Source organism: Euprymna scolopes, chromosome 19 (genome assembly GCF_053919585.1).
Source record: "Euprymna scolopes isolate OS-2025 chromosome 19, ASM5391958v1, whole genome shotgun sequence".
Taxonomy (NCBI): domain Eukaryota; kingdom Metazoa; phylum Mollusca; class Cephalopoda; order Sepiida; family Sepiolidae; genus Euprymna; species Euprymna scolopes.
Genome location: NC_136500.1, coordinates 35,182,439 through 35,207,674, shown reverse-complemented (window position 1 = coordinate 35,207,674; position 25,236 = coordinate 35,182,439). Strand labels below are relative to the sequence as shown.

The following is a 25,236-nucleotide window of genomic DNA, read 5'->3' as shown; positions in this document are numbered from 1 at the left end:
TTCATTCTATGAGCGTGATTACTTAAAATGCTGCCATTGTTTTAATGAATTTTATTTACAAGGAGAATATCTACAAATGTGTGGCTGATAAGGAGTGGGACAACTAAAATCTTTCAAAAGACAAAAAAAAAAAAAAAGAAAAAAAAAAGCAAATAAAATGAGCTAAGTTAGTAATGCCTTCCAAACTCTTGCTAATTTTAAACCTCCCACTGTTTTCTGATTTGTTTGGTACTGAAAACAAGCAGCTTGATCTCGAATAAACATAAATAAAAATCCAGGTCTGCATCTTTTTTTTTTTTTACAAAAGCATTTATTACTGTTACTTTCCTGTCTCCACATCACTTAAAATAATCTCTTGCTACCACATGTCCATCTAACTTGGTGCGTTTCTTTTTCCTCCGTCCATACGCCGGCCACCGTTCTCGCCTTCACTTTCCACATCTGTCTCCTTCAGTGTCGACTTTGTTTCTCCCTGACCACGTGGTGTCTTTTTTTTTTTTCTCCAGCTCCTGCACACTTTCTAATTTGCATACACGTTCAAATGCTGCTCCTGCTGCTAATACAATTGCTTGCTATCCATCTTTCAGCTACTGCTGCTATTTTCATACGTGCTCATATGTGCTCTGTTACAAGTGGATGGTGTCCTTCCAAAATAAATGCAGCTGGGGAACAAGCCTTTTGAAAGATCTCTTAATACCAGGGAAAAGATAAACCAAGGACAGAGCTTGCTCACTCCAATAGCTAAAAGTTTACTTCAATCAAGATGGGTTCTAAAACGTCCCAAGATTGCATAGACCATGTCTAGAGAGGGAACACATACTTGTATCTAGCTCCTAATGCAAAAATTCTTGGTGTGCACTCATCTTTATGTTAAATTCTCTGGAATGTAATCCTTTCCTATCACGTCTAATTTTAATCTTAAGCTGATACTTAAAGAATGAAATTAGGTTGTAATCAGGGAAAAGATTTAATCTCATGCTCTATGTCTAGAGATTGTCTTCAGGACATTTTGAAATGATTTTATTGGCTTCGTCATCAAGAGATATTTTTCTAGAAATGTTTTTTTAATTCCCATTTTAAATTTGCATTTTTATTTTTATTTTCATGTTTAAAGTGGGATATAGTTAAAAAAAAAAAAAATGAATCTTATAGTCAAATTAAATAAGTCTTATTTTTCTTTAATGTATGGAAGTAAATTTCTGAGTTTGTTTTGATTCCATGAGTATTATGATTTATTTGTATGATTATTTTCTCTTAGGTTCTGGTTTAGTATTAAGCTGGGATCAAGTGACAGAGACGTTATTTACTACAGGCGATGCTCGAATCATAAGAATTTGGGATATCAAGAGAGAAGTAAAGACACAGGTAATTCTGTCAATTTAATTTAATTTTTGTTACATATAGCAACAAAATTTAAAATTAAAAAATTTTCTATCAAACACCCAAATGAAGATTTAGTTGAGCAAATATCAGATTTTATTTTGTTGTTTATTTTTTCTTGTTTTTGATTGTCTGATCAAAATAGTTGAATGCTTATTTTAAACAATAACATTAAGTTTTTGAAAATCTCTAAACATAGAAATGTGAGAAGTGTTTTCTAAAGTGGAGGTTGCTTTCTATACTAAAATAATACTGAGATGAATATTTAATTTGACACTGATTATTTAAAACTAATTATTTTATATATTTATTAAGTGTGTGTGTGTGTGTGTTGGGAGGAGATCGATTTAAAGATATCTCTACAATTCTATAAAAGCCACTTTTATATGTCTGGCAGTGTTCTTTGATATGTTTTGTAAAGAAATTCATCTGATAAGTATCAAAAATCAAAAAAAATCCAATCTTAAAAACAGCTTTTCTCTTATAAGAATAATTTTTACAGGGGAATATTTTACGTTTTGCTGGCAAGGGAGATAATAAAATCTTAGCAAATCATTTCTTCTTAAAAGAACAGATTTATTGTAATCTGGACACATAGCTTAATGGTAGAGCATTTCACTACAGACTGAATGATTTCCTGTTCAAGTTCAGGTGTACCTCACCATTTTATTTTAATTTTTTCTTATTAATGAGTTCAATTTATGATAAAAGAAGAGGTACGATTTAAAATCAATGCAAATCATTTCTTCGTTTGCATATTTTAAAATTGAACATTAATCAGAAGTGACTTTTCCAGGGCATTCGTCAACAAGCCTAAATATCAGCCGACGTGAAATTGTAAACAGAGAATTTGATGAACGACATTATCATTCGGGCAAATTATTCCTTGTAATATCTAATAATCACTAGAGGATTAATTCTATAAAAATGCATACACAATCTGCATAAATCAAAATATCATGTTTAAGCGTATTGTACGACCAGGCAATGTCGGGCTGCCAGCTAGTATTTTACAAAAATATCTTTATAGACATGTAATTAACTTTCAATCATAACTGCATTAAATTTTCATACCCATGTAATCATCATACCCTATTACTCAATTACCATGGAAATCTAATTTCATGTCCACACACATATATCTATACGAGCAGGGAGACCCAACGTTGCTCGTTATTGGATGATGATCAATGAATGTTTCACACTCTCATATTTTTATTGTCATCGAAATCAATGAAATTGCCCATTTTTCAATCAAATCAATTGTAGAGAACCTACTGTTGATTTTATAAGATTATTTTTTTATATATAATGGCTTGCATCAAAGTTTAAAATGCAAAAGTCAAGAATCATGCTTCAGTTGTGCTCTAAACAGAAAACTTTTTTCGAGATACACCTCTGTCATATCAAAGAACATACTGCTGATTTTATATACCTGGCCTTTTGGCTTGTGTGATAAATGCACTTGTACTGTTACGCTGTGTGAGGTGTTCACTTTGGTTGAAATCCCCTGTTTCTTCTTTCATCGGATTATTTTGATTATCGATTTCTGATAGAAAACCTGTCTAAGAACATTGCCAGGCACATAAAGTATCTTATGAAATTTTATATAAATCGGCTCAGTCATTTTCAAGTCCATAGGAAATGAACACACACACACACACACACACACACACACACACACACACACACACAGTTTCTTTTATATAATAGGATATAATGCTAAGGTTTCGTTTTTGAGAACACACCTGGCCTAAAACCAGTGATATATGTTGATTTGATCTGATCTTCGATAACACCATTAATAAATAAATATCTCTATATACTATATATATTTTAATATGCTTTTTATTAAACATGCTTATGTATAAAATAAAGCACATGTTATTTGTAAATTCTTGGCCTTTGAGCTAAACAGAAAGTGTAGTATCTGTTCTGATTCTACACTTTATCTATTCTGTCCTTGATTAATGAAGGTGAGTCGTTCTAGACTAAGGCAATTTTTATTTTTGTTCTAATCCAGGGTATTCTTTTGGGAGCTGGATTTTCCACGTATTATAAAGGTAAAGTTATCCAATATGGCCCAAATTACAGCCATTTTGGATAACTTGTTAATCTTTAGCTAACATTTACATATTTACATATTTCTCAATACAAAATGTGTATTTCTCTGTAGGTTTTAATTCAAAAAGATCACTAATCTAAAAAGATTACTTATCTAACTCAGTTAACAAAACAAAAAAAATTTTAATGCATACACAATTTTTTTTTTCTCACAAACTCATGCCAGGATTTAATGACTTTGCTCATGCCAGGATTTAATGACTTTGAGAATTTACAATAAATAAGTTGGGAGATTAAAACATTTGTTTTATTTTCCTGAAATCTTTATAGTAAGAAGAACATAGGTATGTAAGAAATTGGAGTGTTTTTTTATTCTGATATATATACTAGCAGGCTGCCTGGCATTGCCTGGTTAATTAAATATGTTATTTTAATTCATGCAGATTACATATTTATTATTATAAAGACAATTCTCTCTATCGATTATTATATGGCCCTGTCAGTGGGGCATTAGAATACACTGACTGCCCCCCTGCAGAGGGTAAAAGTCCCTCAATGGGGCCACCTGTTAGCCGTGGGTGGCGACCCGTGACACCTTGGAACGGAATCCTGGTGATTGAAGGTCCTGGAGGACGAGTTCATGAGCCTCCTCTTCCTAACACATCTCTTTGGCCCTTATCTCGGTTAGACGGGCGGTCGGAGGGGCCCGATCCGATCAATCGGCTGGTCAGGTCAAGCACTACGTCTACTATCAATGGTTCAGACTAAACTGAGAAATTTAAAATTAGCAAAAGAAATCCTCTTAAACAAAACCATAGAAACTGATAAACCTCACCCCTAAAGTAGACGTTCGAAAGCGCTGGCCAAGGGTCAATCAGCAAGTGTAGAATCCAATCCCGACATGGCTGCAATCACAAAATTTTGTTCACTCTAGATTTGGGTAGTGAAAAATTGAGTAACGACAGATGCTCGGTATTTCTTACTTGACTGAGTATACTGCCTGTGTAGCCCTGACTCTGTCAAGGCGAATGTGTTTCCCCCTTGACAAGTCCCAATATTGGGCTTCGGGGTGGGTGGGGAACACAGGCAGAGAAACTTTTATCCATATTTATGTCAAAACAAAAAAAAAAACCCAAACGCGCCTTATCGGACTCAGATAATGAGGAAAATACGGATTTTCCTAAATACTATGTATTAGAATCTTTGGACGAAACGCCAATGTCAAAATTATCCCCTTTTCTTATTGAAAAGGTGTTAACAAGGAAAATAAATCCTAAAATGGTAAAAAAAACTAAAGATGGTAACCTATTAATAGAAATTGAGACAAAAAGCCAAAGCCTAAATTTAGAAAATATGAAAACTTTCCATATTAACATTAAAGTTACCCCACACAATAAACTAAATCAATCCAAAGGAGTTATCCGTAGCCGGGAACTATCTCTGGCTTCACCAGAAGAAATCCAAAACGAACTGAGCAAACAAGGAGTCATTGACTCTAAAAGAATCTATATAAAGAAAAACTCAGAAAAAATACCAACCCATACTTACATTATTACATTTAACACTCCAAATTTCCACCTAAAATTAAAATTGGTTACACCATGGAACCAGTTGAAATATACATCCCAGATCCTCTGAGATGTTTCAACTGTCAAAAATTCGGTCACCATAGAGATGCCTGCAGAGGTCATCCCACATGCGCTAAATGTGGCTCTAAAGAAATAAGTCACAATGAACAAGAATGTCACGAGTCCAAATGTATAAACTGCCAAGGGGAGCACCCTGCCTACTCAAAAAGCTGTGAACGATGGAAAACTGAAAAAGAAATTTTAGCCACAAAGCATAAACGAAACATTTCTTACTTAGAAGCGAAGACAATAGTGGAAGGAGTCATTAGAAATAAAACATATGCGAAAATAACAGAAAAAACAAATCCCACCAACCAGCCTGATAAATATAATGAACTTATTGAAAAACTGGTACATCTAGAACCAAACGAATTGCTTAACTTCCAAAAAAACCTAAAAATACAACACTTTCAAAAACTAGAAAAATTAAAACTAGAAACTAGGAAAGAACCCAATAAAGTATTTATCTCCTCCCAAACCCAAACCTCCCCTCTTAAAAGCCAATATCCCCAAGAACTAACTTTCTTAAAACCAAATAATAAACCAGCAAAACAAAAAATAGAAATCCTCACCAAAAATTTAATAGAAACTGATGAAATGGAGACTGAATATCAAACAGAAACCCCAAAACAAGAAATTTCCTATCGAACACCACCAAAACAAAAGAAAAACCTAAACAAAACAGTTATAAGGTCCCGTTCAAACTCCAGAACTAGAACCCCAATCCCTAAAAATCAAACTGAACCTGAAGATGAAATGGAAACAGAATACCCAAACCAACAAACAGAAACCTTAAATCAAGAAATCTCCCATCGATCAACGTCAAAACAAAAGAAAAACCAAAACAAAACGGACATAAGGTCCCATGCTAATTCTAGTTCCAGATCCCCAAACAAAAAACCCGAAACAAAAGACCAAACAGAAGACAAGCCAAAAACAGAAGAAAAAAACAAAGCTAATTGAAAACCCTCCACAACTTACACTAAATCCATACCTTATATCAACACCAATACTAAAACCCATAATCAACTAAAAAAAAAAAAAAAAAAAAAAAAGAAAGAAAAAAAAACACAGCACAGAGGATCATTACCTTACCACCAATGACCTATAAACCAGTATTCCTTCAATGGAACATTAGAGGTGAAAAGGCAAATTTCGACGAATTGAACCTTCTCATTGCCTCTTTTCACCCAGCAGTCATATGCCTACAAGAAACTTATAAGAAAATTCAGAACACACTACATATCAAACGATATACAACCTATGATTATATACACGAACAAGGAAATAGAGCCTCCGGAGGAGTGTCCATTCTAATTAATAATAATATAATTCAAAGCGAAATCAAACTGAATACAACACTACAAGCCGTTGCAGTAACTATCAGTCTAAGAAAACCGCTAACAATTTGCTCCCTATACCTGCCACCTAATGAAAACATAAATAAAACAGACTTGAACTTATTGATCCAACAACTCCCTAAACCTTTTATCCTCATGGGTGACTTTAATAGCCACAATGAACTATGGGGAAACAAACAAACAAGTAGAAGAGGTAAAATTATCGAAAATTTTCTAGATGAAAACCAACTATGTTTGTTTAACAACGGAACCAACACCTATCTTCACCCTAGCTCTGGAACACTCTCGGCTATTGACCTCACCATATCAGAACCCAGTATTTTCCCAGAATATAAATGGAATGTACATCATGAGACCTGTGGGAGTGATCACTTCCCGATCATCCTAGAAGGTCAAGAACCAGAGAATGACACTAAAACACCCCGATGGAACTTGCATAAGGCCAACTGGGAAGATTTCAAAAAAAGGTGCCACACAGACCTAGTGCAAGAAGCTAATTTAACAAAAGATGATGACATTACCCACTTCACCAATACTCTAAATATTATAGCTGAGAAAACTATTCCTAAAAGCTCCCCATCAACAAGATATAACAAGCCTTGGTATAACAAAGATTGCAAAGAAGCGCTCAGAGCCAGACGAACAGCACTCAGAAAATTTAATAGCCAACCAACTAAAGAAAATTTAGAAAATTACAAAATAAACCGAGCCAAAGCTCGCAGAACCATTAAACAAGCTAAGCAATCAACATGGCAAACTTATGTTAGCCAACTAAATTCAAACACCAAACCTAAGGAAATATGGAACATGATAAACAAAATTACTGGGAAATACACTAAACAAGCTAATAAACATCTCATCCATCACAATGTCAAAATCACTAACAAAGAAAAAATAGCTGAAATCTTAGCAGAAAACTTTGCCAAAAACTCCTCACCAACTAATAGGAACAAAGAATTCCAAGTCATCAAAAACCAAGCAGAACAACAACAAATCCGCTTCCATTCAGACAACACTGAATACTACAATCAAATCCTTACTATGTGCGAATTAGAAGAATCTCTCAAAAACATCCATAATTCAACAGCCGGACCAGATGAAATCCCCTATGTCTTCCTAAAAGAATTGCGAATGAAATCAAAAGAATACCTCCTCAAAATTTTCAATGATATCTGGATCAATGAAAAATTCCCCGACACTTGGAGACATGCCATTATAATTCCCATACCTAAACCTTCAAAAGACCCCTCAGATCCAATAAACTACCGTCCCATTGCACTTACTAGTTGCATCTGCAAAACCCTCGAGCGAATGATCAATAGAAGACTATCCTGGTATCTAGAAAGAAATCACCTAATCTCTGAACACCAAGCAGGGTTCCAAAAGGGCAGAAGCCCTATTGACCATATCATAAATTTGGAAACCTATATTAGAGAAGCTTTCATCCTCAAAGAACATGTGGTAACAGTTTTCTTTGACATAGAAAAAGCTTTTGATACCACTTGGAAGTATGGAATATTAAAAGACCTGAATGAACTAGGTCTAAGAGGCAGAATGCCAACATTTATCAAAAACTATCTGAGTGACAGAACCTTCCAAGTAAGACTCGGAAACATCTTATCAAAGTCTCAAAAACAAGAATTGGGAGTTCCCCAAGGTGGAATTCTTTCAGTTACACTCTTTAATGTGAAAATAAACAATATAGTTAATAACATAAACTTCGGAACAAACTATGCCATCTATGTTGATGATCTCATGATTAGTTTTAAGGCCAAACATATGAACACTATTGAACGACACCTACAATTAGGCATCAACAAAATTACTAGCTGGGCTACCAAAAATGGCTTCAGCTTTTCTCAAACAAAAACAAAATGTGTTCACTTCTGCCAACATAGAAAAATGCATCCTGACCCCGAGCTAAAAATTAACAATAATAGACTAACAGTTACGGATCAATACAAGTATCTTGGAATCACCTTTGACAAAAAACTCACCTTCATACCCCACATTAAATACTTAAGGAAAAAATGCAACCAAAGAATGCAACTTGTGAGAACCATAGCTCATACAAACTGGGGAGCTGATTGCAAAACAATTCTAAAACTCTATCAAACACTGATAAGATCAAAGTTGGACTATGGCTGCTTTATCTACGGTGCAACAAGAAAATCCTACATTAAAGAACTGAACACAATTCACCACCAAGGACTCCGACTAGCACTTGGAGCATTTCCCACTACACCAGTCGAGAGTCTTTATGCAGAAGCGAATGAACCTACATTTGAAATGAGACGGACAAAATTAGCCCTACAATACTATACAAAACTTGCATCTAACACTTCGAGCCCTATATACCAGAGTGTCTTTCACCCCAAACACCAAATCCTATTCCAAAAAAAGGAAAAAGCAATCAAGCCTTATGGTCTCCGTATGAAAGAAATAAAAGACAAAGCCAAAATTAACATCTCGCAAATACACAAAGCTTCTACACTCAAACATCCACCCTGGCTTTCCAAAACTGCTGTAAACCCACCCGAACATCTAAAACACTCTCCTATACTATTAGATCTCTCTAAACACCCCAAATCGAACACAATCAAACCCATCTATATGGAAAAAATACATGACATTCTTCATGACTATCCGGACTATGAACACATTTATACTGACGGAGCTAAAACCAAAGAAAAAGTCGGAAGCTCTGCTATTTATCGGCAAAGAAAAATCCAAAAACGCCTACCTGATAGGTCTTCCATCTTTAGTGCTGAAGCCTCAGCAATAAACCTGGCCCTTAATATTATAAGTGCTGATCAAGCAAACAAGTTTATAATATTTTCGGACTCTTTATCAGTTCTAACTTCATTAAAAGAAAAGAACATTTGCAATCCGCTAATAACTAATCTATTAAACAAACTCGATTTTCTTCATACTCAAAAACAAATCATCCTATGCTGGATCCCAAGCCATATTGGCATCCTAGGGAATACAAAAGCTGACCTAGCTGCTAAAGAGTCACTAAACTTGGAAATCTCCAACATAAAAATCCCCTACACTGACTTTAAACCAACCATAAACCTGTATATCAAAACAAAATGGCAACAACAATGGAACACTGATACAAAAAACAAGCTACAAGAAATCAAACCTACACTTGGAGAATGGAATCCCAAATCTAAACTAAACCGAAGAGAAGAAGTGATCATTACAAGATTAAGAACAGGGCATACAAATATCACCCACTCATTCCTATTAAAAGGAGAAAATCCACCTGAATGCTTACCTTGCCAAGAAAACTACACCGTTAAACATTTTTTAATTAACTGCATTGACCTAGCTCCCCTACGCCAAAAACACTACAGCATTAACAACATTAAAGATCTCTTTGAAAAAATAAATGAAAAAACAATTCTAAATTACTTGAAAGAGGTAAACCTCTCCTCCAAAGTATAAATCTACCAAAAAAAAAAAAAATAAATAAAAATAAAAAAAAAACTTTTCAACCCAAATCTCTTACAGACCTTCCTCCAATCTTACCTTGACATACTGGAAAATAAAGAACACCTACCTTACTAAGACATCCAAAGAAAAAAAAATGAACTTATTTGGCCTTAAATGACCATGCAGCTGTTGATAGGCCAATAAACTGAACAAACAAACAAAAAAAAAATATCGATTATTATATTAAACCTAATATATAGTAATGAGATTAAAGCAAAAAAAAATATATATATGACTTGGGTGATGATGAATAATAAATAGCTAAAAATAAACAAACAGTAACATACAAATGTATATATATACTTGTATGTGCATAGAAGAGCAGTTTTAAGTTTTCTTACATTTGACAAGTTCTAATTTCTTTCAATTTTGACCCTTAAAAAATAGGTCAGAGATCATCATCATCATCTCAGGTTTGCTCATGATTGGTCTAGTGGTGTGGGCTTTAGGAGAGTATATATACATAGACTATGACCTTGACCTTTACCTTGGAAAATGGTATACACCATCCCTAGGTAGGGGACCATCATGATGCCAGATTTGATCATGATCAGTCCAATGGTGAGGGCTGTAGGATAGTATGTGTGTGTGTGTGTGTATATATATATATATATATATATATATATATATATATATATTCTATAATATAAATCTGAATGTCTGTGTGTCTGTGTCTGGTCACGAATAGGCTCCTATATGGTTGACTATTATAGAAAACTGATCACATATAATGAAAGAAGATGTATCGAGACACAGGAATGGGTATGTTTGATCTGGCATAATGATGATTCATTAAAATTGTGGGGTCTGAGAGGAGAGTTGTACTGGTTTGAAGTGTAAGCTTGTAAATGTAACATGTGTTTTTGTTTGTAAAAGAAACAACAATTGTTTCATTTCTAGTTGGACTTATCAAACCAAGGATTTAGCATACAGAATTTAATAATTACATGATAAACACAAAAGTCCACTTGTCCACTTTTAACAGTAGATATTATAAGTCAAATTAGTTTACAAACTGTTGTGGTATTAATTAATTTAAAGAAATAAATATATTAATACATATTTTTAAAAGTGTAATTATCCAAAATCGGATAAATGTAGAATAATGTAGAAATTCCTTTTTATTAATTTTGTAAACGATCGAAGCTGTTTAGGTTATTAGCAAAACCTGCTTCTCTTCTAAAAATATTACAAGCCAGAATAAGTATTTTTAAAAGAAACTAAAGGAAATTATTTTAGTTTTCAAAGAACAAGTATAAAAAAGAAGAAATTATTAGTCAGAATCAAATATCATTTTATTAGATTTAGAACTATCTCTGTCAAACTTTTAGAATGTAACTTAATCTTATCTATTGGTTATATATATATACATATATACATTATTGCCTGCAGGATTTGTTCACTGGTGCTGATAGCTGTGTGACTAGTATTGCCTGTGACCCTACTAATATGGCAGTCTTAGTAGCAGGCTGTGGGGATGGTTCTGTACGGATATTTGACAGCCGACTCTCACCTTCAGAATCGTAAGTATCATCCATACATTTTCATTCTTGTTCCAAACTATATTAGAAAAATTGAGTAAATCTTTTATCGTTCAATATTAAGGTCAATTTCTGTTATTTTGAACCTCAGAGAAACAATGAATCTCTGACTCCTGCAGGGTTGTCACAGGCTTGAAAAGGCTTTGAATTTTGAGTTTTGTCTTGAAAAGGCCTTATTTCTATTATTACCCTGCAAAAGCTTTGAAAATATGAAAAATGTCCTGAAAACGCCTTGGAAATAGTATTCTTTATGTTCTGTAAAAATTTGTCTGAATATTAAAAAGAAAAGCTAAATAAATACTGTTATTTTTTTTTTTTAAGATAATATATTAATTTAAACAATATTAAAATATTTGTGAAATATTAAAAATAAATAAAAATAAATCTTTTTTGTTTTTCAGTTTTCACCCTGTATGTTATATATGGTTTTATTTATTTTCATCACCTATGTTTGAAACGTGTGTTGCTTCTTAAGCATTAGTATCTCTAAAAACGATATATATATATATATATATATGCATGCAAAGAAAGATAGACTCACAATGCCCCAAAAATGAAAAGTCACTTTTCACTAAGTGACCTTACCCCTAAATCAGTCCACCCTCCCCTCTGCTTCTTGAATAGATTAGCATCTTGATATCACAAACGCCATTCGCCAGGTCAGGGGAATTCAACTAACATGCTTTCGCCTTTTGTTTGAAGCCATAAAAAAAAAGTTAAGTAAAATTTTATCCGTTTCACATGAAATTAAGCAAATCTGTTTCTTGCTTTCTTATGTTTTATTCTTCTAAAATTTCCATATTAATTCTTTACATTTCCAGGCATATTATTATACTGATAATTTTCTTCACTTAAAATAGAATTATAAACAGCGAAATAGTCTATTCACCTTGCTTAAATAATAAACCATGACTATAGCAAGAGAAGAATCGCTAATAAAAAATTATGCTAATTTAGTTAAGACAGAACTTTATTTAAGTATGATACTTATTATCTTGCAAACCATCTGGAATCGCGACGCATAACTACCTTTTCTAATCTGACTGCCAAGTATAACTTGTAAATTTACTAGGTAACCCTTCTGCGAGTGAATGACTGTAAAGAGTTTTTTTTTTTTTTCAACACATTGTTGAAACACTGGAGCAGATGCACTATGTGAGAATTACTTGAGTCGGCCTTTGTCTGGCTTTTCTCTTACTAGATCAACGAGCCCGAATTTCCATATCTATATTTCTTCCACAAGAGCAAATTTTTGTATGCATATTCACTATACTGGCCTAGACTATTTTCAAAACTGATGCTAATGCACTTAAATCTTTATCCCCTAAGTCAGACTTTATCCTCTAAAGCTGAAACTCATCCCCCCCCCCTTGTATGGGCAAAACACTGTTTCACTCTTATTATATTCCAATTAAACTAGCGTAAAAAAAAAAACCTATGCAAAGCAAATTCCAGAATTTATCACAAACCTGGATTTATTTTTCCTACATTAGAAGATACAACTTTATCTATGTAATATACTAAATATCTACAATCACTACAAACTCACTTGTATTGGAAATGTAGCTTCCTTGCCATCTATAGCAAACCACAGAATTTAGTTTGCCTTACTTTCAATTATCTTTGTACCTTTAGATACGTCACTAAGACTATCTCTTTGTGCCTGACCTAATTGACTGTCTTTAACTACGAATTCCGACGCGCCATGTACTAATAGTCTCTCTCACTACAGTACAAACACCCCCTCATCCTTGCTACGTATATCCAATATATCCTTTACCTCCAAGACGACTGCCTTAGTCTGATTTGCATGTTAAATAAAAAAAAACATTTTTTTTCTCTAACTAAACTTTACTTGACTATAAATTCTAATAATTAATTTTATTGTATTCTGTAAGTTAATCCTCTCCTAAAAACTAACAGTCTACTCTACTTCCCTAGCTGCCACTAACATTTATACATTACACACGCCGTGGAGGGGGTTTCTTAGCTTTCAGCCCTTTACCTTCGCACGCTGACCGATTGGAAGTAATTATCACTAAACATCTATACATTGCTACCGCTAAAACATGCATTAGTTTATTCTTATCCAGGTAGATACTCACTGGCCATAGTCTGTACTTAGATTTACAGCTATCTACATTACATAGCAATAGCTGTCTATTGCTTAGTTTTGCAATGATAAACGCAAAAAGTGAACCGATACTCCGTAATGCAAAATACAACTTCATGATTTTTAAACGAAAGCTGAAGATATCTTCATTAGAAGTGGAAACATACTTAATACCTACAATCTCCATATATTCGCATCTGCGGTAAATCTGCCCATATATCTATTTACTTTATTATGCATACTGAACATGACATATAAGTTTACTTCCAATTATACTTGTACTGTATTGTACACTGTATCAAAAATGACGTTACTTGTATCTACATTGAAGATACATCTTAACCTTCCTGCCATCTAAAACACCCAGAGCCTGGACAATCACATTAATTCTTAATATCAAGCCATTCTGTAATGCGTTATCCTATTCCTAAGCCAACATAAAAATAAGGGGAAAAAAATTCTAAATTTAAAGAAAAAATATTAAACCATATACTAACGCCTTCCAACAAACCTGTTGCAAATATAGCTGCTTCCACTGCATGAACTTTTACTCACCCCCTCCTCCAGTAACAATGAAATAGCAATGTCCCTTAATCACTTTGAGGAGTGTAATTTATCAGTAGATATATAATACTAGATTATAATAATAGATATAATATACTACCTACGCAGGGTTGCAGAAATACCTGGATTAGGACCCAGGCGCGGGGCAAACCCTCTCGGTGCTGATGGACCTGTAGATCTTCCCAGGTTATCTGTCTAGGAGAAGGAAAACTCTGAAGCTAAACCTAAGGGGAGGGAGGCCTCTCCAGTCTTGGATAACATCCTTCCTAGAGCTGGTGACTCAAACAAATTACCGGTCTGCAAATCTAAACTGCTTAAGGAGTAGATAGGCATTGTCTATCGCCCGGCTTCCATACTCCTTCTTTGCCTATTAGCCAGGTGTAGAGGTTGAATCACAGGGATTCGACAGAAACACTTGGTGGTCGATCTTGTTTCCTGACTAGGGCAATGAACGCCGTTTTCCCCTCTCCCGACACATCCCATCCCTCTAAACTGGACACTTGGGAGTGCTTGAATGCCATAATGCCAGTACAGGTAGATTGGGTTGACCATTGTCTGATGGGTTGAGGGTACCGAATTGACAGTTCCTGGCTGCTGTTTCTGACTCATAGTACAGGTGCCCTAACTCTTTGGTAGTGCTTAGAGTGGCTGCTCCATCAACAGTTGAATAATATCAGGATGTTTGCAGTGCCATGTCGCGCATGGAAAAGGACCCTGCACTCATTCCCGGTGGGCCACAATCCTAGTAGATGGAGAGTCAGCTGATGGTCTACTTGTATTGCATGTCTAGTATTCTGCATAACCACTTGTTCAGCACCCCTTACCTAAACTGAAACTCTAAAAAAAAAAAAAAATGATGACAGTACAATCTAAAATTACGCTTAAACCAGGAAAAAACTCAAAACCAAATTGCCTCCTCCCTTGAGGCTTGCATTTACGAACATCTCTGGGCTTAGAACTTATTTAAATGATGTTGAAGCACTTCTAACAAACACCCTGGATATCTTAGCACTAAGTGAGACTAACCTATACTCCTCCATCCCCTCTAACTACTTTAATATGCCTGGATATCTCCCAATCTGCCATAAGGACTCTGACAGACATATGCACGGGCTTGGAGTCTATATTCGAAACACCCTCCCCTTGACTAGAGAAACAAAACTAGAATCTGACGGTCAAGCCTTTATGTGCTTTAGACTTAACATGCAACATAACATAAGTTACTTTAATTTTCTCTACCGCTCTCCCTTAACCCAGGACTGTCCCTTAATAAACAAAGTCTCTGACAGCATAGATACAGCACTTTCCCTTGACATTAGCGCACAAGTGCATGTATTTGGTGACTTCAATGTCCACCACAATAACTGGCTTGAATTTTCTACTTACAGACGCAGCTGGTAGCACAACACATAGCTTCTCTATATCTCATTCCCTATCACAGACGGTTACGTTTCCAACAAGACCAACTGACCAGCAAGAACAACATGCATCACTTCTAGATCTGTTTCTGACCACAGTCCCCGATGCTTGTGTTACGAATACCCACAGCTCACTTGGGAATGCTGATCATGTAGTGATAATAGTTGAAATTGCCCTAAACTCTAGAGCCAAAACGGAAGAGCCATTGCTCAAAACAACGAGATATTATAAAAAAGGCTGACTGGGATGCCATCAGGGATCTCATAAGAGACGCCCCATGGCGAAATATTTTTTCACTTCCTGAGTGGTTCAAAACAGCAATTGAAGCACATGTTTTCACGCGAAAGTTTTATAGCAAGCCCCACTTCCCCCAATGGTTTACTTCTACTTGTGCAGCTGCATGAAGGCGGCATGTGTACTGCAGATTTAACCAACATAAGTCCAGTTCAAACAGACAGAAGTATATAGAAGCCAGAAATAACTGTAAGAAAGAAATAGCAACAGCTAAGAGAGAATTTACTGAAACCACCAAAAAACGCATTGAAGCACAGAAATTAGGAACCCGTGACTTCGGGAAAATCTACAACAGTATAGTAAATAATGGGCAAGCAACAATTCCCCCCACTATCCAACAATCATGAGGTTGTTTGCTCAGCAACCGAGAAGGCTAACATGCTTGCCAGTTGGTTTGCCTCCAACTCCGCACCGGACCCTGCTAACCACCCCCTCCCTGACTTTTCTTTGCGGACAGACGCCACACTAGATAATCTGAAAATCACCCTTTCTCAGGTGTATGCTATCATAAGAAATCGTGAACCTGATCTCATCCCAGCTGTGCTATTAAAAAAGTGCTCCGCCGAAAACTTTACAACAAATGCCTTAATGAATCTTGCTTTCCTGCCTGCTGGAAAACTGCTTCTGGTGTACCAGTTTTCAAGAATTCTGGCGACAAAACTGACCCAGTAAATTATCGCCCCATTAGCCTCCTCCCACTTTTTGCCAAAATATTTGAGTCCATAATTAACCAAGCTCTAGTCCATCACCTTACAGATGCTAAACTTCTGACCGACCAACAATATGGATTTAGGCAAGCCCGTTCCACGACAGACATAACTGTAATGTCTGAACATATATACCATTCACTTGACAAAGCAGAGGAGGGTAGAGCGGTAGCTTTAGATATATCTAAGGCTTTTGACAGGGTATAGCATGAAGGTCTTCTCAGGAAAATCAGATCGTACGGTATCACTGGAAGAATACTTACCATAATTAAATCCTTCTTAGATAAGAGAAAAATCCAGGTTGTCATCAATGGACCTCTATTATTCCTGATATTCATAAATGACTTCCCTGACAAAATTTTATGTGAGATGGGTATTTATGCTGATGACACCACGCTCTATAACCGAGACAACAGGAAAACAAATGAACACATATCTAGAGAAATGGCAGAAACACTAGAGGACGACCTCCAATCTGTAGTGGAATGGGGACAAAAATGAATGGTCGCATTCAATGCTGCTAAGACTAAACTTGTTTCCTTCAATAATTACAAGAAACCTTTGTAATAAAGATTCTTTGGCCATTGCTATTGGTGGTAACCAATAGCAATGGCCAAAGACTCTATCTGAAAGTATATCTTTTAAACTCCTCGACCTAACGTTCACAGGAAACATGAGTTGGAAAAATTACATTGAGAGCATTGCCAGAACTGCTGCGAAGAAGGTAGGCTCTCTCTACCATGCTAGAAAGCTACTAACGCCCAAAAGTATCCTGTACCTCTATAAGGCCACCATTCGCTCATGTATGGAGTATTGTTGTCATATTTGGGCTGGTGCATCTACTACTACGCTATCACTCCTAGACAAGGTTAAAAAAAATGTGATAGGTCCTGAACTGTCATCTAAACTTCAGCCTCTGTCCCATCGACGAAATGTAGCATCCCTCTGCCTGTTCTACAAGTATTTTAATGGTGAATGCTCTGATGAATTGCAAGCACTTGTACCCCCTCGACGTAAATACCCCCCCCCGACAAGCCCGACAAGCAGCAAAATCCCACCCCTTCACGGTTGAGATCCCCAGATGTAAGAAAGCCTTCTACTCCAGTAATTTCTTCCCCAGAACCGCTGGACTTCGGAATTCCCTTCCAAGTTCCTGCTTCCCCAACTGTACTAACATGCAGAAGTTCAAGTGTAACGTGAACCAACATCTTGCTGCCCAACTCCCCACATAGTACCCCTGTAGCTTATGTCCCTGATAGTAGCCCCCTACATCAAAGTGGCAATGTGTCTTGTTTGGGGTGAAAATGTAATTTAAAAAAAAAACAAAAAAACAACTTTTTCTGAAATTACGTTGTATTATTATTTTCAGTACTGTTGATACAAGAGTTATGTCCCTTTTATTATAAAACTTAGAGGGAAAGTGATCTTTCCTGTTGTCAGTTAAGTTTTGTCATTGATTATAGCATTGTTTATCCATCAAATTTTGTTTGGAGAATACTTTGTAAATGGACATTGAAAATCTGAACCCTGATCTAAGTCCTACTTCTAGCTTGGATATAAATCCAGTGGAAATGCTACTACTGTAATTGTGGGTCATCTAGCGCCTGAAAACCAGTGCTTTGGGTAGATGAGGTTCTTCAGTCTGGTAGTTTCTTATGATAGGAAAAACTTTAGGAATTAACTCTGTATACAGCAATCTTATAGCAATTACTTCAACGGCAATGGAACCATATGAACCCTTCCAGCAATGCTCAGTTCAGGGGTTCTACTGCATGGGTAATACTTTCCTACTTAAGCTTTGCGCCCTGAAATCTGAAGGATGCTAATGCAATTGAAATGAATCATTGTATTTCTGTTGAACAAAACATGACCTCCTTAATATCGTTTGTTATAAATTGTGATTGTAAGAAGTTATGTAGTAAATGTATCTTTATTTTTTAGCTTGGTGAGAACATTCCGTGAACATAATAGCCGAGTAGTGAATGTTCACTATCAACGGGGCTCATACAGCAGGATAGTTACTTCAAGGTGAGGATATATTTTATGTTTTTTAATTTTTTTTATTAAATCTTTTTCTTTTTCTTTTTTTTTTAATATTTTTTTCATTCAAAATGATATACAAAAAACACAGAACAATATTTTCCATAATTCTCAATAGTATACTTATTGAATTAAGCATGTTTAATGTATAGAAAATTATAATATAAATAAACATATATTAATAAAAAATAATTGCATTGTGTCTGTCTGTATTATAATAGCATTATAATTTTCAAATTTCAACAAATTCAAACAAACAGTGGAAATACTCTTACTGTTTATTCACATGTGTATACCAGAGCATGTACCATTAGAATCTAAATTTCCTATAAAATCAAAGAACTATGGTTTAACTAGTTAATTAATAATGTGCTGTGTAAAAATTAAAATAAAAGTTTTTTAATTCTGTATTTTCCTGACAAAGACTTTTTTTTTATAGATTGAAAGTTAGAATTTAAATAGATATATTTCTTTATATATATTTAAAAAAAAAATCTGAATTGTGACTGATCTTTAAACCATTATGTTTTTTTACATTTTTTTTTTTTTTTTTGTTAAAAGCATTTGGGTTTTGTTCTTTAAATGTTTTTTTGTTGTTTTTTTTTTTTTCTAGTTCTGCTGGTGATATCCGATTTTGGGATATGAAGAGCCCAGATTCTGTTCGGAAGATACAAACCCAGCAAGGACTTACTGCTATGGAATTGCATCAATATGCAGATGTCATAGCTTGGTAAGATATTATCTATTAAATATTAAAAAAAAATTTTTTTTATAGATATTGCTGATCTATTAAATAGGTTTTTTTTTTTTTTTTTTTTTTTTAGAGGTAATGAACTTTGAATAGACAACTCTTTTTTTTCCCTTTTTTAATTGCAGATTTGGTAACTATCGGTTATTTTGAGTTCAGCTTGGTTGGGCAATTCATCAAGTGGTTTCAGCAGCAACATGACACAGCATACGATACAATCAATTTAGAGAGAAACAATTGATAAATGAATAATTTTACAAAATGGATTTATCAACTAGCTACTTCATTCATGCAGTTTTAACGTCATTAGATTTTGGGGGGATATGTAATTTCCCGTGTCTATGCTAATAAATCAGACACAATAAATCACTTGGAAGACATTTGACATAATATTGCCAAAATAGTCTCATTTAATGTGTAGGGTTATGAAAATTGGACCTCAAAATTACGCTGTATACGTGTGAGCTGCGGGGATCATATGCCCGAAATGGAAATTGTATTTAAATTATAAATGCCAAAAATTAAGTTTTGGAATAAACCACATAATTTGTATAGTAAAAATATTTTTGTGTGATTTCTTTTAATTTAAAGTTCGCCGCTTTTCAAAAAAAACCATCCTTTATATAAAGAATAGTAAGCTTTCTCTCTGTGTATCCAGCTGTTGCGTTATGACTTTAAGAAAAGGGAGGAAAGAATAACATGCATTGAATCAAAAGGGAATTTTGTGGAACTTTTTGTTTTTTTGTTCATATATTTTTTTTTGTTGTTGTGGTTGTTAGGATGTTTATTATTGTAGTAGTTTTCGTAAGAGAGTTAGCAACAAAACTTGAAACGACAAAACACAATCTAAGAATGATATACTTTTCTTTCATTTTAACATTTTTATCCACTTGTTGTTGTAAGGATTCACTTCATGGATGCACAGCTAGTGTATATGTGTTGCTGTCATTGTTGTATGTGGCAGTGGAGTTGACACAAAAGCATGTCTGTGTCGCATACTTGTTTCAACCTCAAAAAAACTAAAACTGTATATCTTGGTCTGTTTACATTTTTCTTCCCTTCTTATATAATGCTTTGCAGTCAGTGTTATTTTTGTTTTCTTACAAATTATTTTTGTAAATTTCTCACGATAATACAATAACATTTTAACACTGACTTTTGCAAAATTCCTGAGATGTGTGACAAGCTGGCAATGTATTATTGTTGTCAATTTCTTTCAAAACCAATTAGTTCCTGTTGATTAAATTCAGTTTTAAAAACATCTGATTTCTATATTTGGGTTGGATTGTTAAATTCTAAAATTATGTGTGGCAAAATTTTAGTTTCAAATGTGGAGTTTTTAAAATTTCCATTTTCTATTGCATTTGAAATAGTTATCTTCATTTGTAAGGATCTTTCCTTACAGTATTAAAACTTTGAAATTAACACCTGTAACATAGTACACATTAACACACGTGTAAACGTGTAGAAAATCATGACCCTGCTACCTCAACTGTTCTACAACTAAAAACCCAAGAAATCTCATCCATTTTTTTTAACGTCACTATACCAACAAAATCTCTGAACTTATATTTAATTTTCCTGAGGTCAATAGATTTAAGACTGTTGTTAAGATTTGCATTACACATCCAGTGTATCATTCTCATATGATTTCTCTCCATGCAACACATATCCTTAATCCTCAGGTTTTGTCTCCATTTATTATCACGATTTGTACACATGCCTGATAGACTCTTCCTTTCGCTGACAGTGGGAACGCTCTGCTGCTTAGTAATGACAAAAGTTCCCTAAACTTACTCCATCAACCCCTTACTCTTGCAATTAAACTAGCATCAGCTCCCTCCTGTGCTCCATTGGAATCACCTACTATCAACATTTATTTCCAGGTACTTTCCTCAAATAAAATGTGATTGTGCTCCTTCTCTCTGACCTCTGTCCTCTCGAACCTGATCATCGGTCTGTGTACACGTTCTTTTTATAGTCTTTTTCTTTTTTCTTACCATGATGTCACTTCACATACGGTTCAACATTTGCATACAGCTGCCATACGCATGTCGGCGCTGTTGCATAAAGATACACTTAGAAATTATACATATTCTGAGTCAGTATAACCAATCCCTCAATCGAATTATGGAAAAACAAAATACTCTTTCAGTCTCTTGGCGTCAACAAAAACCCAAATTTGTGCACCGGGTTCAGAAAAGAACAAAACAATAACACTGAAACTAGATCAGTCAGCTGCTGATTACTATTTATTTATTTTTTTTTTTTTCTATAAGTTGTCAAAGTTTTGTATAAATTAGAGAGGTGGTTCAAAAAGAAACCTGACTGAGGATGTCATCAGCATCATCATCACCGGTTTTTAACATTTGTTATACATGCTGGCATGCATGGAACAGCTTTTAACCCTAACCCTAACTCAAACTCATATCTTCCCTCTTTCTCTCAAATCCATTCAATCCCCCCCCCCTTCTTACCACCCCATGTTTATTTAGCTTGATTAATTATTGGAAAGGTGAAAATGTTATCGATATGTCTTTCTAATTTATTTTGGTCTTCAGTTTATTTCAAGATTCATGAGTTGCTTATAAACATACTAAACCTCCAGGTGTCTAGGTGTTCATCTAGTAAATGGCCACAGGATTCTTCGGGTCATCTAGAGTAAATAACCCCCCCCCCATCTCACATTTTATAGGCGGTATCATCATTTTGTAAGTCCATCCACCATGCGTAGTTATTCTCATCTTTGTTTCTATGGTTGACATCGCAACACAATGACGTCATCAGTGTGCATGGTGACAAGATAACAAACAAGCAAGATCCAGAGTTTTAGTAGTAATATATATATATATATATATATATATATATGTGTGTGTGTGTGTGCACACGCATATATATATTACATATAACTTGTTTCTGCAAATTCTTTCCTTGATTCTTTTTAGATAACTGCTCAATTTTTTGATTTTCAGGCTGATGAATTTGTCATACTTGTTATATATTCTCATACTTTTCATTACTTCTGGAGCCATCTTCAGGGGATCAGTATCAACTAAAGAATATGCATTTTGTAAATCTTTAGTGATGATTGCTTGATTGGTTGCAGGATTAATAAAATATTAGTATTAAAAGTATTTTAGGATAACAAAACAATAACACTGAAACTAGGTCAGTCAGCTGCTGATTACGATTTTATTTATTTATCTTATTTATTTTTATAAAGTATTAGTATTAAAAGTATTTTAGGATATTTTCACTTATCGAAATTAATTTCATTAATTGCTGTTCTTTTGGTTTTCTTACGCAGAGCTTCTAATATCTGATTCTTTAGTTTGTTGTTTTTGTAATTTTATATAATTGTATTGACTATGAGAATTTTTGGAATCTTGAGAGAAGGGACAATATACACATTCAGTGTCTTTCTCTTAATTTTGGCTTTGGTTGAAACTGATTGGAGTTTAGGAAAATCCTCTAATTAATTGATTTGACTATAAACAAAGTTAAATTATAACAGACTCATACACACATGATTGGGAAATTCATCTCAAGTTCAGTTTTTTTTTTTTTACATCGGCTACTCACATCTTGAATAACATTAAATGCAGCTCAAAATGATTCCAATACCCTAAAACATTTTTATTTTAATTCCAATTAATTATCTGAACACTAATATATATATAATATATAAATAAATAGAAAAAAATCAATTTGAAAAGTGTCTATTTCTCTATTTCTTATTTGGTGACATGTAAGAATACAAAATGTCTTTTGAAAAAAGTTTTTTTTAAACTCTCTCTATCTATCTATCTATCTATCTATCTCTATATATATATATTGTTTTAATAAAATCAAGACATCAAGGAATAGATTGATAGCAACAAATAGTGTATTCTATCATAAGTTACAATTGTTTCAAGATTATTCAGACAAAGTCAAATCCTATATCGTTTGAAAATTTTCACAAGAATGAAAATCAGACATTTTGAATAAAAACCACATTAACAATAAACAATATGGAATCCATTTCCCTTATAAGGAAAAATATGAGAAAATATTTTACCTACATCTCATAGCAAAATTTAAATTAACAGCTATACTTTCTTTAATTGCAGATTTGGCAACTATCAGTTACTTTGAGTTTAGCTTGGTTTGGAAATTGATACCCAAGCAACATTTGCAAATTGTATATATTTCTCAAGTTTTGACACTTTAACTAAACCATCTCTCATCAAATTTTTGTTTTTGCCTCTTTCTGATCATTGTTTTCCTTGATCTTCCCCCGTGAACTACTCCTGCTACTGAAACTGTTTTATATTTATTAACTTAAGAATTTTCATTCTTTCAACACAACCATACTATCAAAGTTTCCTGTTCTGCACTTCTTCTGAGGTCATCAGATTGAAGCTTTGCATTACACATCCATTGTATCATTATCGTATCATTTCTCTCCATGCAATACATATCCTTAACCCCCACTGATCTAGAAGAAAAAAAGCAAACCCAATTATAGATTTCAAAAACGTAAATAATATTCACTTTTTAGCACATTTATTTTGCAGTTTCATGACAAGTTTTTACAAAAAAATGACCTTTTTCTTTGTCTTTGTTTTCTAGTGGCTCCAATCAAGCTATTGTAATCCTGAATCACGCTGGCGAACAACGTAGTGTTATAAAGAACCACGAGGGTTTTCTGGGCCAGAGAATTGGTCCTGTCCGGTGTTTGACATTTCATCCATATAAAGTAAGTAAAGTCATGTCAATGAGATCATTAAATAACCTTATAATGGTTGATATGCCGTGAAGCTCAAATAATCAATCAATCATATTAGTGAGATGGATGGATTGTCAGCTGAATGATGAAGAGTATTATGAGCAGATTGAAATTCAAGTTTTATGAGGATGCTATAAACTATCCTCACAAGAATTCAAATTTTGTTTATTCCATTCATCATTTTCAATCCTCTCATAATATTCTTCATCCATCCATCTTTCCAACCCTTATTTGCAAATTGATTTTTTTTTGGCCTTGATAAGTGTCCACACAATAATAATAAAAAAATAATTAAGAAATACCTTTGAAATATTTGTTTCTGATTATTTTGTTTTGCAAATACATGGATTTATATTCTATGATAATTGTTAAGCAGCAGTTGAGTCATTATTGCAATCATGTATTTCCTTTGTTAGCTAGCTGCCACCATTTTTAATTTTTGTAACGACACACTCATATGAGATTTAAGATTATATTATTAATATTAATAATTAATATAATTAATATTTATATTATTAATATTATATTAATAATATAATTAATATAATATTATAATTACATAGCTATTCCTATTATTTGGATTCATTGGACTACTGTTCTCATCTTGAGTGTCATTGAGTGAACAGAATCTTTTATTTAATTCACGGGGGGGGGGGGGGGTAGCATGCTCTCGTTCCATCAGCCATGACTGGGTAGACATCCTAAGTAATTAACAATTGTATTTTCGGTTGCCCACTATGAGGATTAAACTTTCAACTTTCAGAAGAATGTCACTTTTATACTTGAATTTTTCCTAGTATTCTATCCACTATACCACGGATTCTTGCAGAAGGTCAGAGGTTATATCGACCGAAACGTGATAATGACATTCAAGATGAGAATAGTTGTCTAAAGAATCCAAATAATATGAATAACTAATGCTCATCTTCAAAATTCAGAAACATTATAGAAGTTTTTTTTTTTTTTTTTTTTTGCACATGTTTTGTTCGAATTATGAATTCACATTTATATTTTTATTTATGTGTTTTCTTTTTATTAGTAATCCCAAAGTAAAAGTTTATTCTGTTATGCAGTTAATGTCACTTTCACAAATATTTATTTTTTG

General features: G+C 34.0%; 1 protein-coding gene across 4 annotated transcripts in view; it reads left to right on the top strand.

Moving 5' to 3' along the window:
• LOC145303515 (regulatory-associated protein of mTOR-like) overlaps window positions 1-25,236 on the top strand; it is a 161,581-nt gene that overhangs the window by 133,949 nt on the left and 2,396 nt on the right. For all 4 annotated transcript variants that reach the window (XM_080144953.1, XM_080144954.1, XM_080144952.1 and 1 more), the window contains 5 exons: window positions 1,259-1,365; window positions 11,327-11,457; window positions 18,514-18,600; window positions 19,226-19,342; window positions 23,975-24,101. In XM_080144953.1, the coding sequence (XP_080001079.1) occupies window positions 1,259-1,365; window positions 11,327-11,457; window positions 18,514-18,600; window positions 19,226-19,342; window positions 23,975-24,101 (569 nt within the window). The remainder of the gene's footprint in view (window positions 1-1,258; window positions 1,366-11,326; window positions 11,458-18,513; window positions 18,601-19,225; window positions 19,343-23,974; window positions 24,102-25,236) is intronic.